The sequence below is a fragment of the Periophthalmus magnuspinnatus genome, chromosome 21 (genome assembly GCF_009829125.3).
Source record: "Periophthalmus magnuspinnatus isolate fPerMag1 chromosome 21, fPerMag1.2.pri, whole genome shotgun sequence".
NCBI lineage: Eukaryota > Metazoa > Chordata > Actinopteri > Gobiiformes > Gobiidae > Periophthalmus > Periophthalmus magnuspinnatus.
The window spans coordinates 20,493,568-20,512,592 of NC_047146.1; the positions used below are offsets into that span (position 1 = coordinate 20,493,568).

Here is a 19,025-nt window from a genome sequence, read left to right on the forward strand (position 1 = left end):
TTTTTGATTTTGATGAGAATGGATGATTTCAGGACAGTGAACATATGTTACAGAGGAGGACAGTGAATGTATGGTACAGTGGAGTGAGGGTGAAAATATAGTAATATGAATTAGATTACTAATTAATAGCATTCACATGAAACAGAATTAAAGAGTATTTTTTTATACAAAATCAAAAATACACCTTTACATTGTCTTTTTCATGAAACTACAAACATGGTTGCAAATGACTAACATTGCTTCACAACATCTGAAAACAATTACTGCTCCATGCACTTTAGTAGCAAAATTCTGCAAAAAATTTACTCCAAAAAAATCTAACTTCACTCAAAGAAACACAGCTTAGAAAATGTGAAAATGCTTTTTAAGAATTGGCACAATTTTAACAGCTTCAACTTCACAAAGTGCTTCTTATTTTTTTTTATTCTTTGGCTTAAATTTTCCAAGTGCCCCATTTAGAGAAAAGCCTTCATGCATATTTAAATCAAATCAATGCTACCTTTCAAAATAGAAATTATAACATTTCAATTATTGCATTATTAAAGTCAGACATTTTCTAGCTTTAAATGAGGCCTTTGGACGCTTAGCCCGTTTGAATGCATTTGACAACAGTAATACACATACAAAATGCAGCATTATAGCTTGATAATACAGAATGAGGTGAACACAGAAAATAGGTCAATAATGGCTGACAACTCCAAAATGAGGAAATATTGATATGCAGTTTTGTCAAAACTGTAAACAAAAAACACTTAGAATAACTCAATACAAGCTACAATCTTAAAAGGAGGTTAAACAAAACCTCCTCATAGAGCAAACTGCAGCACAACTTATTAAAGGTCCTATATTATGCAAGATTTCTGGATTTTTAAAATTGACTTTAAAGTTAAACTTCAATTGGGTATTAACTGCTAACACAACATATTTAAATCACCATGTTATTTTTTTTTTATATCATTATATCATGGTTGAAAGCTCCAAAATGTCTATTTTGCGTAATGCCCAACTTGAACAAAAACTCCAGGTAAGTTTTTGATGAGAAAACCCCATGTTTTGCATACGTTTTGCAAAATATATTACCTTTAAGCTTGTAACATGTAGCTGTAGCCCCTTTAATGAGCAATGGGCCATACAGTCAACTTGATTAGTAGTTAGCACAGAGGCGTTTAAAGGGAAAGTGAGTTGGTTTTTGTGACATCTGGTGGTGAAAACTAAAGTGGCAGTTCAAGACCCCATTCTCTTCTTTGTAGCTCAAACAGTTACCACGTCTTTCAAACACAAACAAGTTTAAACAGGTTACTAGTGCCAATTTCTAGGATGACTTTGAAATCCAATGCATTTTGAGTAATTTGTAATTGGGTCTACTATACATCTTTTCAAGATCTATAGTAGGAGGAAGAAGAACTGCCAGTACCAAATAAATTCAGAATGTTCCAGATTCAAGTGGAATTATATAGTTTAAATATTTGTTTTGTTTATAAGCATTAAACCAGATGTATTCAAAGTGGCTTACTGGACTGCGTAATTGTTGCAAATAGAAATGCATTACTTAACCCGTAACAATACTTATATTACTTTCCATTTTTCAATATTTATTTCCAATCACTTGAATGTGACTAATTGTTGATTTGACTGTGTATTATGTCTAGCAAAACTCCACATCACCATCAAAGTTCGCTGTCAAAAATGGAGGAATGCAAAAATAAGTGCAATTATTGCCCAAAATATGTGACCAAGAACTACTCACTTTACCTTTAAAAACAAGGCTGATTAACATTAAAGGTGGGCAATATGTCAAAAGGTTTTGTTTTCAAAATAAAAATACAGAGTATGTGGTCTGAAAGAACACTGTCAAAGAGCTGCACAGACTGTTGATAAAAATTTACAGGAAAAAAAAAAAAAAAGTAGTGTCATCTTACCTGTATAAGATTTCTGCAACTTTTGTGTTTTACTGTTTACTTAATACTATTACTTGAACCTCAGTAGATATTTACAAGTCTGTTAAGCACATTTCTCATAGATTGCCCAAATACAATTTGTCGTCAGAACAATCAAAAACACTAAATAAAAAATAAAATGGTGGTATTCATTTTGTCAATATCGCCCACCTCTAATTAGAAATCTTGTATAACTTCTAAGCCCAACTCATTTATTTCAGGTTGTACATAGCCTTTAAGTCCAGGCTGTGCCCATAGAAAAATGTTTAAACCCCAAAAACCAGTGTCCGGTTTCAGTCACTACTTATTGGCTTCAGTCTCTGCTTCTTTTGCCAAGCCGCGAATGGACAAATCATAAACCACCTCTTCAATTTTCTTTACATCATATTTGAGGCCGTCATAGCGTTTTCGCAAAGGGTCGTTTTTCAAATTCAGGAGCCGAAAACCAGAGTCCAGTTCGTTGATGAAGTTTGAGATTCGAATCGGGCGAGTGTAGTCTCCGGCCGTGACGCTGTTTACGGCGAGGCGGGACTAAAAGACATGTGCAAATTAAAAACACAGAAACAGTGAGGTCTTTGTTTAAGTAGTTATTGTTTACCTTTTTCTCCTGAGCACTGTATAGTGTAGTAGTGCCATTACAAGTTCAACAAAAATTAAGAAAAAAACATAACAAAAATATATACTGCAATATATATATAATAAAGTTTATTTTAGCAAGTTGTAAAATATAAACTAAAGGAGGACAGGTGCACTAAAGATGTATTTACTTAATTTCACACAAGAAACAAAAACTTAACTTGTATTTAGGCCTGTCACAAAAATTAATATATCAACTTATTATTCAATACATGATAGATAGAACGGTCAATATTTATCCTGGGTACTTTTTTTTCTAGGTAGTGTAGTGGTGGCTTTTTTAAAAAAAATACTTTTCTGAAGATATGAGTTGAGGGTTGATTAAATAACTTCTCTGACTAAATTATTTCATTTATTTATTGCAGCTTATGGTCATTAACAATAACAAAAACTGCACATGTAGAACAGTTTCGGGGTTAAATCATGCTTTACACTTATCCTGCCATAATGGGATTCAATTCAATAGTCTATATTTTTTCTTCAGCAATATATCATGTTTGAAACTGTGTTACTGTGACAGGCCTAAGTTGTACTTAAGTTCTTGGACTTATGATAAAGCTGTCACTGAGTCACTGAGTCTAAATATTTGTATATGTGTTTTATCAGTGACCAAAAACATCTTCGGTTAAAAGCTAAATTTAAAAAAGTATATTTTGCCTGCATTAAAATGTTATTTAAAAAAGAGACTACATAGCAGTGTAGACACAAAAGTTTAAAACTCGATACTTGATACTGATTATGATACAATGAAGATTAAAATAATGCTCCTTTTTTAGTAATGGAATGTAATTTTCATACACAAAATAAGAGAACTTTCTTCAGCTTAGAATGAGGTCTTATATTCATTCTGATACAGTTCAAAATCATACTAAAAATATTCAGGAAAGCTCAAATTTTGTCCATTGAATGTGACTTTTTTAGTATCAAAAGTTGCTCATACGAGTATATAGTTTTGATACTAGTTTTAGAATTGATTACTATCTGATTTTTGGTACTTTTGGCAACACTACTTTATAGGGTTTGTTGTAGGACTCACCAATTCACTGGCCATGATTAAGACTCCAGCCAAATAGTCCTCTATGTCCAGATGAAAGCCCTTCTCTCGGACCACCTCGACTGTGGAGAGGACACACTTCAGACACAAAACTTCACAAGGCTTCACATATATTTTGAGGCTCAATATTTAACTGTACATTTTCTTTATAAATAATGGGGAGATTTTTATTATTTGTGTTGTAATACAATAAGATTAGATTTATGGCTTCTCATTTATTTATTCTGCTACTTATTTGTTGCAGTTCATTAACAAATAACCTTACTAAGTTTGCCTTGGTTTTATCCTGGTTTGTCTTTTTTTATTTGCTTTGAGTTTCACTAGTAAATTGAAACATGTATGCTCTTTGTTATATACTAAAATATTGCAGTAGTATCGATATTGCAGTTCTTTACATCCATATTGCATACCACAAAACTTTCCAATATTGTGCTTTACACATCGTATTTGACTGTATTTCTCCTGTTTAATAATGTGTAGCAGACCAGTTTTCCGGTCCTGAAGTGTACAGTTGTATCTGTACTCACTGCCGAGGATCTGAGCAGCCTCTTCTCGTGTCACCAAAGTCTCGGACTCCAGATAAACAACAAACGCTGCCAAGAACGTGAGCCGCTGCAGCACAAACCGCCAGTGCTCGTGGAACCTGGACATAATACACCATTAATAACCATTAGCATTCTATTAGCAATCTACTGGCATTCATTATGCAAGCTATCCTGTACACTCATTGCATATAAATTTTGTTTATAAAAAAGTAGGTCTTGTTTATAAATTGACTTGAGGAAAAAAAAAAAACAACATAGTTTTAATTTATCTTAATAAATTAAAACTAAATTAAAACTTTTCATACCGAAATGATAACTTTTAAAAGCTCTTTTTAGACAAAATTGTCATTCTTAATACTACATAATAGCATTTGTTTATTATACCATGTGGTCTTACACTAGATAAAACTCATGATAAAACTGTTTTTGATTGTTCAGTATTGATACCTGCTCAAATTAGTATCTACTTTCGATACTCGTTTTAGTGTTGCTTAATATCTGATTATCTAATACTTTTGACAAAGTCTCCAAGTTAAAAAAGTACCTGTAATACTGCTCCACAGGAAATTTAGTTTTAAGCTCTGATAACTGCGTCCGGACTGTGTGGAACAACTCTCTGGCCTTCATGCATTTACTGGGAACTTAGGAAAGAAGAAAATATGCCATTTTTTAAAATAAATATAAAAATATATCAATACATGAATGAATAATAAAAATCCAAAACACATTAGTAGACGGTTACTCACTCTCCTTGAAGCCTGTGGGCTGGTGGACACTCTGCAGGACCGTCAGGATCTCTCTGGCCGTTTGCTCCAAAGTCTGGACCACTTTACGGATGTCCTATGAAAAAGTAACTATTATAATACATTCATCACGAAAAATGTATTCCAGCAATGGCTCCCTCAAGTGGTGGCACTTAAAAATAACACTCTAGTGTTGTTAAAAGGTGCATAATCTAACTTTTCTGGTGGGGCTCCGTCACTTGCTTGTCTCCATGGAGATGTTATTGCATTGCCTCGAATGCTCCACAATACGGTATTAGACATGTATTGCCAGCAATGATCCCATTACTACTGTTTTTATAGCTCAAAAATACTTTGAAAAACAGATTTGACCTGTAACTTGGTATAATCGCACCACCTGTTTGGTTCCATTGAGATGTATGAATGTAATGCCATACTGTGAAACCTTCCAGTCAAAGCAATAACATCTCTATAGTGACAAGAGGTGGCATATCCTCCATAAAAGTTACATAGCACCACTTTAAGTACACAGTTACAATCCAAACAAAATAAAAGGATTTAATCACGGTTTGGACAAAAAATTGTGTTTTCTGTATTATGCAATGTTAAACACAATATTACAAGGCGACTTTGTTTTATATTGCATATGCACTATATCTGATGAACTGCATTAAATTATAATAGCTACTATGTAGGCCATATTGGGATACAAAAAAAAAAATTCATTTCTAATCCCAACACTGGTCCAAATGCACTAAAATGTCTAAATATCAAAATGACAGATGCACGTTCTGTCTGTGTTAGCGGCTAACAGCTAAATGCTACATGCTTCGGAGCAAAACTCTGCACTTCTTACCTCCCTAACATCCTGGTCCGCGCTTAGAAAACCCTGAATATAACTGAACATCTCTGTCACGGACATTTCTACGTTCCGTTTTTAACACAGAATGAAATAACCGATGGAAAATGCTAATATACATCAACGTGCAACCGCACAGTCCCTCCTCCTGATTGCAAACGCGCACTGATGACGTCACGCACTGCGACAGTAGCGCCAGGCGCGAGTTTTTAGTTTGGTTAGGGCGGAACTAAGGTTAAAAAGATTTGTAAAAATGTCTAAAGGCGAAGCGCTGAAACGTTTAAGGAAGGTGCGGCTAACTGCGACCACTCAAGAGATTTATGCGCTGTTTGAAAGAACGAAATCGAAGTATGAGGAGGAACTGTGTCGCTCCAAAGAGTACTTATCAGTAGTCACCCCAGCTTATCGAGTTGTTCGACGACCCATTTGTTTATTTTTACATCGTTCTTGCCAATGTCAGTCGCTTTTAAAACGTCCCATCCCAAGTTCTACACTCTAATATATTTATTAGATTTACATGATACTGTTTTAATCCTTCTCATGACCGTGTGTGTGAAGATAGAAGAGTCCTCACTGCTTCAACAAACTGAGCCCAAAGAGGAAACATGGAGGGAGGACATCAGCGCAGATCCTCATTTACCCCCAGAGACTGAGAGAGACATGGAGCACTCTCCTGACACTGATAATGATGAAGACTGGAGAGCTGCATTCAGCTGTTCAGATGATGGAGACCACCACAACCAAGTCCAGTATTTTCTGTAGGAAATGCAAGTCTGCACCAGAGACCACTGCCACTGTGAAGATAGCCTACTTAATTTTACAGGAGAATAAATACATCAACTTATAGCAAAATGACTGTGTTTTTCAAAAATTGTATTCACAAGTAGTATTGTAATATTGTAATTGGTATTGTATTCACTATTGTATTCCCAAATATAGTATTATATTCACATATTCTATATTTTTGTATTTGTGAATGTAAAATGTTATTATGAAGAAAAAAAAAAAAGATTTCTTGATCAAGACACCATTGAACCATTAATCAACTAAAGGACTATAGCCCAACTGGAAAGAGACCCTACAGCTGTTCCATCTGCAATAAAACATTTACCCATAACTCGCAGCTATATGTCCATGGAAAAATCCACACAAAACAAATCTCAGAAGTATCTTACACTCACACAAAGAGAAATTTTGCAGCTATACAGAGCATGACTGAAGATTGAGCACAGCCAGTGTAGGTCAGTATGTGCTCTTTGGGCTGGTTGATTTGATGATAAAACTTAATTTGTCATCTCTAGGTGACTAAATCAAATAGTTGAGTAAAAGGGGGTGTTGTCAAAACTATTACGTATTTCGATGTATTTGATCCAAACTGCACTCATAAGACTACACCTGCGCAGTAGTTCATGCAAAAATAACAATTCATGTGGAAAAAAGTACTAGGAAACAGTATATTTATATAAAGACAGATTAAACTTGTGAATCATGAGTTTAATCTCCATTTTTACATATAAATACCGTAAAATACCAAATGTTCATCTAACTCACTCTCTTACTCACTTCTCCTTTTTGTGATTATCCCATATAAATCCTTCACCTATTTATCCAATATGTTGATATGTCACCCCTACAATCCAGCTACATCTATATGCGCTCGGACTAGTTGTACTCGATTCAGGCATCAATTTGAATTTACATAGATAATCAGTTTTTTATTTAAGAAATTAAGTAGGTCTTTAACATTTTTTTTATTTATGTTTTATATTATATTAGATTTTGGTTTTATTTCATTTTTCAGACCTGTCCCAGGGCCCATGGTGCTGTATCCCTGATTATAACATTGCTGTCACTAACATTACTACACTCACAGCAGAAAATAAGCAATGAAAAATGCCATATATTATATGCACAAAAGGCTATTAGAGAGCCCATATAGTTCTGTTTTCACTATTGTTTTAGTTGTTGTTTCCATGCTATCCCTTGTTGCACCACTAGAGGAGCGCTAATGCACACTGAAGAGAGAAGCGCATGTCTGCAGGACGCTCGTAGATCAGCTCCATGCACCTATGGGACGGACTTCTTTAATATCTGAATAATATTAGTGTACGCCCCTTAGGTACGTATCATTGTGTGTGTCTGAGTGTTATTATGTGTAGAGCATGTATATACCTATCGTTTGAGAGTATGTGTGCAGTTTTCTAGTTTTTGTGTTTAACTTTCGGTTTCTATATGGTAAGCTGCTGTCAGTGGAGTTAAGTTCAGCTATGCACACCCGCCATTTCCGTGACACTGAGATTTGCAATATATTTTATTAATTCTTCAGGCTTGCCACAGAGTCCAATGCTGACTGCGAATAAAGAACAAATTTAGAGAGACACGGGTTTTTCTCTGACACTGAAAAAAAGTTGTTCAGACGCACAGATGGACCTATAGAACCAAGTCCAGAGTTCAGGTGAACAATGGAGACGTGTCCGCTATTTCCAAAACAGCAGAGAACAAACATTATGTGCATAAAAGTACTGTACCTAGAAAAGTATAGGTACTGGAGCAAAAAATACTCAAATAAAAGCATCACATGAAAGAATCAACTTAAATATTAAACTTCTCCTTTAAAAATGTATTTAAATAGTAAAAGTAAAAAAAAAAAAAAAAAATCATATATATTTTTAGGTCTTAAAAGGCTTCAAATCTATTAATTTTGATCAAGATTAGTTTTGAATTTTGTTCAATAGAAACAACTGAATCCATAGTTGTTTTTTGTTGTTGTTTTTTTGTTTAGCTTTTTATTTGTATAATTTTGTTTGGTCAAACTATGAAATTGTTAAAAATAAACCCCCTCAGCAGGACTCAAACAATCATAAAAAACTCATTCATAAAACCATTTAACCCACTGGCTACTGGGTGAAATGTGATCTCTTCTCAACATAATCTTGTTTTTATAAGATTAATACAATTTTTTGAGAAAAATTAATAAAATTATTTTCTACAAAAGTGTCCAGCCCTACAGTGTATGGACCACCAGGTTAAGTGTCTTCATTAATGTACCAGTGGTGATTCACATTATAATACAGTATTTGCCACAAAAGAAAATTCAGTTCTGCCAGTCACTAAAACTTTTGTCCAGTTGGCAAAATTTAATTTTCTTTTGTGATGGATTTATACCTGGACGAGAGATTACACAGACATAACAGTGTATTGCACTAATATTACTATTGCAGGTGGGCGAGTGATTATTAAAACTCAGAAGTACTGTTTTAGATCTGCAGTCATCAGAGAACTTTTAGTGTGGCGGAATATGGAGCTGTACTGGACATCAGAGGTACAGAGAGAACAGGACCCAAGACAGGACTGTTCCCTCAGGAGTAAAAAAACAGCAGGATTGAATCACCTCTGAGAAGCTTGGATGATGTTATATTGTAACATCATTCATTGTAATGCCATTTTCATTGAATGTTTGGTTTTATGATCTATAACATCATCCTGTACAGAGACAGGAGGAAATAAGAACTAGTGCTACAACCCTGCAAGTAGAATGCATCTCTCCTGCTAAGGATAATATCTATTGTGCACTGTCCCTGTCTTATTAAATAAATAAACTTTAATGTTCTGCTCTAACTATTGTCACTCTTATGTGTTTGAAGGTTCTAATAGACCATGGAGCAGGCTGCCGACCGCCTGTTGGAACTCATCGATGAATGGCTGGAGGAGGCAGGGGAGTGTAGCTCTAACCTGAAGGCTCTGGCCAGAGAGCTGATGTCCTTGAGAGAAAACTGTAATGCAGTGGAGACAGTGGGCAGCACAGTGGCCGTCGCAGGGTCATTGCTCGCCATCGGAGGTGCCTTTTTCACTGGGGGAGCCTCTCTGGCTCTGCTAGGAGCTGTGGGAGGCGTCGGCGCGGGCGTCAGTGTTGTGACCAAAATCACAGAGCAGTTCATGACCAGCAGCAAGCTGAACAGTGTCAAGAAAATTGACAAGAATTGTAACGAGATCTCAGAAAAAATACAATCTCTGTTTAACCAACTGAGAGATGAGTGTCCATCCAGCGAAACCACCCAGAAAGACCAATATGCTGTGAATGAGATTCTGAAAGCAATCTCACGACGAAGTGGAATAGGATGTTTCACATATGTCACTGATTTTCATGATGTGGTCCACGGTTTAGTAGAAAATGATTTAGTGAAGGCCATCTCAAAAGGCCTGGCAGTCTCCCTTATGGGTGAATTCCTGTCTGCGTTCTCCCTGCTCTCTGCTGCAGCCTCAAAAGGAGGAGAGCGGGTCGGAAAAGCAGTGGCCATACGAGGAGCATCCAGGGTTAGTACAACAATACCCTCTGTTGTAGAGGTTTTCAGGGTGGAAGTAAAAGAGACCAACAGATGTCTTAAGTATGAGAAGTTTATTTCAAGAGTGAACATAGTGCGATCTTGGAGTGTACAAGCCCCTTGACTATGCTTCCAAAGAAGGTTTTATCTCAAGTGTGAGTATGAAGTCCAGTAGGCTCCGGTTAGACATTATGCCGCAGTTCAGACAATGGTATGTCGAGGGAAGATGACAGTGTATATATGGCTCCTGTGAGTGGACGATAAATTATTTAAATTCTTACACCCACCCTTATTTTACCTCCACAAAAGTGAAATATTTAGTTAAGTTACTATGGAAAATGTGGCAACCAACCGATAGCTGTTCCATGTTCCATTCAAGCCTGACAGTGAAACCTGACCTGATTCTCAGTTTTATCTAAAAATGAGCAGAACATAGTCATTGATGGTGGTAAGAAGAGTCTTGCTTCTGTCAATCTAACTATATAATTCGAATGCAGTGTTAGACAAGACTTTTAATGAACAAATAATTTATTAAACTTTAGTCATTACTTTGTTAAGGGATTAGGGGATTTATTATTTCCTAAGCCTGAATTATTCGTAATAAATTATTTGTTCATTGTAAATTATTTGTTCATGCTTTATTAAGATTCATTAAAGTGTGGGTATTACAAAGGGTTACACAATATCATAATTAAAGCTACAATATGTCACTTTTTAGCCAAAAAATTGACTAGAATGAAAAGAATGTTTTTCAGTTTGGTTGTGTTTATGGCACTGAAAAACATCCATACTCTCAGCGGGCTCGCATCTCCACAAACCTGACTTGCTTGACCTGGAGGACCTGCCGGTTTCCATGGAAATGTTGTTTCTATGGCTACCATGTTAGACAGTATGGCATAAAATGTTTCTATCTCCAAGGAGAATGTTCTTAAGTATAGTTTTAACTTTAGGCCCATGGAATCATGCAGAGTAAAGAGGGTAAAGGATATTTGCTTTGTTGAGGTGACTCTTCTGTCTGTGTCTGTGCAGTTTCTTGGTGGTGTGGTGGGCTTGGCCTTTTCTCTTCCTGAAGCCATAGACAACTGGACAGAGGCCATTAAAAACAAACATGAGACACAAGCCAGTAAATCCCTGAGAGACACAGCCGAGAAGATCGACGACACTCGGAGGAATCTGACCGACAAACTATCACAGATACAGTAAGTGCTGCAGGACTTGCAGGAGTTATAAATACTATGGAGCTGTGTTTTGTTAAAGCCACAGCATGTAGCATTTTAGTCCAAGTAAAATAATGTTTGTATTTTGGTTGTGTTTATTCAGAGTGTGCCTGTATCTCCACAAACTTGACTTGGTCTGGGGGAGATCCTTCTCCTGCATGTTTCCATGGAAATGTTGTATATTAGTATGGCATAAAGCATATCTGTCCTCACAAAAAAATTCTGAAGTATGGCTTTAACTTTCTATTTCCATGGAATTATACAGGTCACGTGCCACCTCCAGAAAGTTACATAGTGCACCTTTATGGCTGTACAATTTTGGGAAACCATTTTGTGATTATGTGTGTGATTTATTCATCACTGTACTGTAAAATGGATTATTTAATAACACAGCTATGATCTTCTCTGTAGGAAGATGTTGAAAGACACTGCAAAAAATCTCCAAGACAAAACCAAAGCTCAGTCAACATCAACAAGGAAAAGCTCTCAATCCTCTAAAGAATATTGCAATCAATATCTGGATACATGCCAACCCAATATGTTCAGACTAAACTTCAGTGGTAGTAGTAGTGGTAGTGAAAGTTGGAGTAGTAGTAGTAGTAGTAGTAGCAGTAGTAGTAGCAGTAGTAGTAGTAGTGGCTATGAAGAGGTGGAGTTGAAGGTGGCGGTGCTCAATTCTCGCTCTGTCAATAAATTAATTAGGAGAGGTGATCGAGCACTGATTGACCTAATTCAGAACAACAACCTAGATGTACTTTTGATTACAGAGACGTGGTTACTGGAGGGTCAAACCACTGATGACTTTAAAAAGATCCTGCCTCCAAATTACAGTGTTTTCAGTGAACCACGGGGTCACGGGCGAGGAGGGGGTGTTGCTATCGTCTACTCTAATGAATTTGAGTGTTATTCAAACCCTTTTGACAATGACCTAACTGTTAGATTTGAATACATATCAGCTTTACTGTGCCGTCCTTGTTCACTAGATGGTATCCTTATGTTGAATATCTACCGCCCACCTAAACAGTATCCCGAGTTTTTTGATGAGCTTGAAAAACTGTTGTCCAAGGCTTTTGCTGAGTATAGTTTAGTTGTAATCGGGGGAGATTTCAATATTTGGGTTGATTGTCCAAAAAACAGATTCTCAGTCAAGTTTCAGGAGCTTCTGAAAAGAAATGGCCTGGTTCAGCATGTGTCCGATCCCACTCATAGAGGAGGCCACATCTTAGACCTGGTCCAAACCCGTCTGAATGTGAGAATCTCGAATGTTTTGGTGAGACCCAACAACTTTTCAGACCATCACACAGTCTTTTTCAATGCACACTACCGATCCCAAAGTGCCATAAGATCAAAGAGAAGTGTAGAACGTCTGAAAGAAAAGAAGAAACGCAAAAAACAGAGAAGGAGGGACAGACGCGATAAATAATTGTTCATATAGTCTCTGTAGTCTAGGGATCTAGGGCTGCTTCTATCGATTTAGCAAATGAATTAATCTGTATATACATATAGTGTCTTCTACGGTAGCGCCTTCACCCAGGACCTCAAGTTGAAGCCCACCATCAGAAGCTCCAATAGAGGATGTAGAGTAGAGGATGTACTTCCTGCCTGTTATATACGTGGATAGAAATAATTACATGAATAAGGAGGCGAGAGACAGGACTACAAGGCAAACAAGTTGTATTATTATCATTGTATTTGTATTAGTTGCTTAGTTGATTTATGGAAATTGCTGTACATTTAGAAGGCAGCAAGGGTGGTGACCCAGAAGGGACAAACTTAATGTTAACATTACTGCCATAGATAACTGCTTATTAATTCTTATGGATGCCTCTTAATGAATTTTCATTGTATTGTATAGTATGTTTGATGTTTTCAACGGTCTTAATCAGGAAGCAGATATTGTACAGACAGAGCTGGATTTAATGTATCTGTATTGTTCTGACTGACTGTGATTATGTGGCACTTTAGCCCAATACAGACTTCCTTTCGAGGCCAATAAAGTTAACCTTACCTTAGTTTCTTCTCTGGATATTAAACTTTACCTTTTTGTTATTTGAACAACTCACTTCAATAATCATCTATTTTCACTGCTAGTTCTGTCCATAATATTATATTTATATTTAGTAAGTTTATTTTACTTCGAATAGTCTATTCTCTACACGTCTTCCATTTAATCTTGTTTTACATTTTGCAGTTTTTTACTGTTAGTACAATTTTTTTATGTTGCACAATATCTGCAAAGCACATTTGTAAATTTGAGTTTATTGAGGTAGTAAATATACAAATATATAGATTAATTAAAATCCTGTAGACCAGGGGTGTCAAACTCATTTTCACCGAGGGCCACATCAGCAAAATGGCTGCCATCAAGGGCCAGATGTAACTGTGGGGCAGGATAAATGTCACTAAATGCAAACAAATCTAACTACTTTTAAACTTGTTAAATAACTGCAGTATTCTTTAATGACAAAGTTCAGGGCATTAAAAATGCCATAAATTCCACAACGTAAATAACACCTTAGCAGCCACCTAGACACTTAGACCTGACTCACTTTGCACCTGCAACTGACAAAACTGTCCAAGAGATTGTCACCAGTCTGAGTTCATCTACATCAGGGGTCACCAACCTTTTTTAACCTGAGAGCTACTTTATGGGCACTGAGTCATACGAAGGGCTACCAGTTTGAGATGCTCTTCTGAAATAACACATTTTCTCAGTTTGCCTTTAGTTATACATTATTAATAATGATAAATGATAATCATCTATGTGAACACACTGATCACGTTGCAAGACACTGATCACATTAATGATTTCTCAAAATAATTATCAACAATGAGCAAGGAGGGAAACAGATATCAGTATTCAGCACTTTAACTTTACTAATCTTAGTAATTGTTAAATTTCCAGATGACACTTACATCACTACATCTCATAGGAAGTGTCCCATTTTCACTATCCAGTGACAAACCTTTTTAACAAAACATAAATAATATACATTGCACCATGTTTCATAAAGTGGAGTTTTGTGAGACGTAGTGAAGTGTCCCTCCACATTGTGCCGCTTTGCCGTCACCACAGTCGCTCCGCAGATGAGATACGCGCAGGTTTCTTTTACAGTCTTAAATCGTTGTGAAAGTGATCTCTTTATTTTCTACCATGTTTTGGAGTAAGAAACTACATTCAGCGCATCCTCACAGCGCTCGCGAGCGGAGCACTGGTATTGTCACGCGCACAATACTGACCTTTGAAGTGAGTAGGTCAAAGTTCACCTTAACTTATCTAAACTTCACGTATAATGAACATATGTTCAAGATATTGTCATTTTTAAATCTATATAAACGCAAGTGTATGGAAGCCCGTTTCCGCCATGAAAAAAAAAAAAAAAAAGTCCCACAGAAAGTCGAAATTACGAGTTTTAAACTCGTAATTACGAGTTTTAAACTCGTAATTAGTAGTTTTAAACTCGTAATTACGACTTTTAAACTCGTAATTATTAGTTTTAAACTCGTAATTAGGAGTTTAAAACTCGTAATTAGGACTTTTAAAACTACTAATTATGAGTTTAAAACTCGTAATTACGACTTTTAAAACTACTAATTATGAGTTTAAAACTCGTAATTACGAGTTTCTGCGTATATAAATAGGAATCCCATTCTAAGTATTTACAAAATGACTTCCGAGTTGGCAGAGAAGTTCTTTAGAGACGGCTTTACAACTAACGAAATACTACGTTTACTTGAACATTCACATGGAATAACAGTGAGCAAACGCACCCTTGAACGCATTTTAAGCAAGAGGGGTCTATGGCGCAGAAAAAATAAAACGAATGTGGCTGAAGTGGCAGCTTTTATTGAGCAACAACTGGAGACATCTGGTCAGTACCATGGTTATCGATGGATGCACCAAAAATGCTGGGTAAACAATATTGTGACAGACAGAGAAACTGTCCGTATTTTACTTCGTTTATTGAACAGTGAAGGTGTTGATCTGCGGTTAAGAAACAGACTACGAAGACGGATATACCACAGCCGGGGCTCAAATTTTGTCTGGCATATAGATGGCTATGACAAACTCAAGCCATTTGGAATAGCGATCAGTGGGTGTATAGATGGTTTCTCTAGGAAGATCATTTGGCTTGAAGCCTATAAAACAAACAATGACCCAAAAATTATTGCTGGGTACTTCATGGATGCTGTAATCACTGCAAATGGCTGTCCTGCAAGAGTGAGGCTTGATTTGGGAACAGAAAATGGACATATTGCAGAGCTTCAGCACTTTTTGCATTACTCTGGAAATCACGCAGAAACAACCCCAGGTCCAGTAACCTTTGGTCCTAGCACGGGAAATCAGCGAATTGAACGATGGTGGCTCACCCTGCGAAGTGAGTGTGTTCAGTACTGGATGGAGCTGTTTGACAAACTTAAAGAAGATGGACATTTTTTGGACAACTTTCTGGATAAATCCTTGATCCAGTTCTGTTTCATGAAAACAATACAGGTAGGCTCTTTTCACTTTTTACACCTTCTGACATAAATATTTTAAAATTGGTCTACTTTAGTCCTGATGTAGACCTGATTTTAAATTGAATTAAATTAATTAATTAAATGAATTGCAAAAGGGTTGGACCCCACTGAGTTAGGGTAATGACCAATGTACTAAACATGCAATGATTACTTCTGTTTGTATTCTAGGAAGAACTTAATGAGGTCGTTTTGACTTGGAACAACCATCGCATCCGTGCAGTAAACAATGCAAGATCACCTTATGGAAGGCCTTCCATATTGTATGCTGTTCCACAACTATATGGTGGTCAAAATTATTTACATCCCATAACTATGGACAAGGTCTCACTCTGCCTTGAGGAGTGCAGCTTCAGAGATTTTCCTTGTGACGAAGATGTGTTTAATATCTGTGTGGACTTGATGTCTGAGCATAATTTGTCTTTTTCAATTGATGTGTATCAAACTATTGAGCTATACATTCGTTTACGAGAGCTCATCAATGATGAGTTGCAACAGCAATGAACAAACATATAATTGATCATCAAAAACAGATTAATAATAAATAAACAGTGGCCAGAATAGTGCTCAAGGTCCACTGACTTGTTCAAGACGCCAGAAACTTTACTGGAGCTAAATTTATTCATTTATAAAAGTACGTAGGTGATAAACACAACAGTCCTCTTGTCTCTTCTGCCCTGTACACTCACTTGCAATGTGTGCACTGGCTACAAACTCAGCACGACCTCCGTGAGTCATTCTGGACGAGCGGCACCTGTCCAGGTCTGATAAGGCGCGTAACAAGTCCACCATCTAGTGGTCACATTATGTCATGTTCCTGTTACACAAGACATCTTCAACTGAGTGCGTATTAACTCTACAATCACTGAAAGACAGGCCTTCATTCAACTCTAGTCTCCATGTCAAAATTTGTCCAACATGGACTAATAGTATATATAAAGTATAAAAAGCAGCTTTGATTGGTATGCAAAACGTGATGCAAGGTATTGGAGTTGGATGATGAGCGCTCGTTCCAGTGCGCTACTTGCCCAGAGGCCTGGACAGGTGCCGCTCGTGTCCAGAATGACTCGCGGAGGTCATGCTGAGCTTGTAGCCAGTGGGCACATTGCCAGAATATGATTGTACAGAGCAGAGGAGACAAGAGGACTGTTGTGTTTATCACCTACGTATTTTTTATGAACAAATAGCTCTGAATTAAGCTCCAGTAAAGTTTCTGGCGTGTTGAACAAGTCAGTGGGCCGTGAGCGTAATTCTGACCCATGTTTTGTGCCATGAGCGCTGTACCGACCACTTGTGAGTGCTTGTCTTCCGTGGTCTCAGCGGAGCGCTAGTTTGGTCACAAGCCCCCCCCTCGTGCACGTGGAAGGCAAAGACAATTTAATCAATAAAAATGAACCAGAAATAATACTTCAAACACAAACTATGTTTTATTTATGCTATCAAACATTCCATCTTCCAGAAAATAATTGTTCACATAAACAGAACCATTTCTGCTCTATATAAACAAACCAGTTGTTTAATACTTTAGCAAACACCAACTTCTGCCTCAACAGATAGATGAACAGTATCTTCACATTTTCAGATACTACTATGGCAAATAATAGTTTCAATTTAAGTGCAATATGTAAAATGTTGCAATAACAGTTCTAACAAGAATATTTAAAATAGTTGTATATGTAACATTGTGCCAATAACTACGCACATGAACCTTTTTGTTGATTTAGGATGAAAATCACACAATATCCATCACCCAAATATTGCTCTCCAGTATTTTGTTCATTTCATGACGAAAATCTGGGTAACTCTCATAAGTAACTGGCAACTCCAAGTAACAACCACAAGTGTGAGCAACAGGTCTTCTCTGAAGGCCATTAATCATTGTGAATGAGACAGTGATGTCTTTTCCTGTAAATACATCAGACCCTGTGCAAAACCTAAGAAACCTGGAAAGATGAGGCATGTCACACTCTCGAAGATATGTGTTGACATACTTAACTATCTGTTTTTCAGAAGCATTTTGATTTGTTGGATAAGTGAGCGATTGCATAATTTTGCGTGATGTTGGCTGCAGTGCATCATAAGCTGCTGCTATACCCTTCAGCTCTGACTTCATCTCCACAAGCACAGTACTCCACTGCTCAATGACAAATGCAGGCTCCTGAATAAGTTTCTTGTGAGCAAGCTCTCTTATGATTTGCTCAATGTTGTTTGATGTTGGATGTCTGCGACAATTATGGAGATCTAGAACTTCTAATAACTCATTTTCATCAATACTTTCAAAATCTGAAAAGCAAGTTTGAAACATGACTCGCTCCGAGTGTGATACATACTTGAGAAAACTATCTAAAAGATCACTCTCCACATCTCCAAGAATAGCTTGCTCAAGAATAACAGGAGCAAGTTTTATTGGAAGTTGTTTTTCTTGTTTCCAGCCAAAAGCAATGATTCGACCTACACTTTCCCATTCCTCCTTTCCAAAGTCGTGTCGCAAGTATGGCACTTTGAAGTCACTTCCCATGGTGCACTGTTCATAAAAGTCTTGCCAGAACTCTGACAGCACATCCCTTACTACACCTCCATCATCTAAAGCCTTTTCAAGATTTCCATCAGGAAGAATTACTTTAAAGCGGACATTTTTCTTGTTCATCATCTCATCGTTACTGAACACTTGAATGAGCTCTTGAAGAATCTGGCCTCGATGAACCACAATGATGGTTTTGTTATTTTCAGGCATATTCAAAAAAATAGGCAACTCTTCCTCAATTAGTGGCAAGGTATCCTCAAGATCTTGTCGTCTACAGTGTCCAAATACAGCTATTCGATCACCGTATGATGGTAGATAGTCCTTCAGTTCCTCATCACTCATCAGCTTTATTACAGTGGGATCAATCTATAAACAAAAAAAAAAAACCAAATGTGTCATTATTATTACTGGTCTGTATGGAGTCATAATACTAAAAGCAGTTTACTACCTTGTCTTGTTCCATTCGTTGTATAGCCTCTTCATCCACATGCCTGGATCTCAAATATTCTGCCAGCTCATCCATCTTCACATTTTTTCTGCTGTAATGAGGATAATAACATGTTCAATTAAAATGGTATCTATATAGTGTAAATGACTTTAAGATGTTTTGCAATTATTGAAAATATTAATATAATTGGCAACATTTTTATATAAAAAACAAATGCTTATT

At 36.7% G+C, this 19,025-nt stretch overlaps 3 protein-coding genes across 4 annotated transcripts; 1 reads left to right on the plus strand and 2 right to left on the minus strand.

The window, feature by feature from the left end:
- Positions 1–148: 148 nt before the first annotated feature.
- Positions 149–5,957, minus strand: tsn (translin). Its single transcript, XM_033987539.2, has 6 exons — positions 5,772–5,957; positions 4,919–5,012; positions 4,717–4,813; positions 4,155–4,270; positions 3,610–3,689; positions 149–2,468 (listed from the first exon to the last, which is right to left on the minus strand). The coding sequence occupies exons 1-6, from the start codon at positions 5,835–5,837 to the stop codon at positions 2,238–2,240; spliced, it is 684 nt and encodes a 227-aa protein (XP_033843430.1). The 5' UTR covers positions 5,838–5,957; the 3' UTR covers positions 149–2,237.
- Positions 5,958–7,786: 1,829 nt separating this feature from the next.
- LOC117389423 (uncharacterized) lies at positions 7,787–13,324 on the plus strand. Of its 2 annotated transcripts, XM_033987099.2 has the most exons (4): positions 7,787–7,893; positions 9,419–10,088; positions 11,126–11,295; positions 11,725–13,324. In XM_033987099.2, the coding sequence occupies exons 2-4, from the start codon at positions 9,432–9,434 to the stop codon at positions 12,734–12,736; spliced, it is 1,839 nt and encodes a 612-aa protein (XP_033842990.1). In that variant the 5' UTR covers positions 7,787–7,893; positions 9,419–9,431; the 3' UTR covers positions 12,737–13,324. The 2 variants fall into 2 exon arrangements, with proteins under 2 accessions (XP_033842990.1, XP_055086765.1); XM_055230790.1 differs by lacking the exon at positions 11,725–13,324 and having other exon boundaries at positions 7,810–7,893; positions 11,126–11,305.
- Positions 13,325–17,522: 4,198 nt separating this feature from the next.
- On the minus strand, positions 17,523–18,888 carry LOC129457318 (uncharacterized). The gene is made up of 2 exons (XM_055230803.1): positions 18,804–18,888; positions 17,523–18,721 (listed from the first exon to the last, which is right to left on the minus strand). The coding sequence occupies exons 1-2, from the start codon at positions 18,876–18,878 to the stop codon at positions 17,564–17,566; spliced, it is 1,233 nt and encodes a 410-aa protein (XP_055086778.1). The 5' UTR covers positions 18,879–18,888; the 3' UTR covers positions 17,523–17,563.
- Positions 18,889–19,025: the final 137 nt, after the last annotated feature.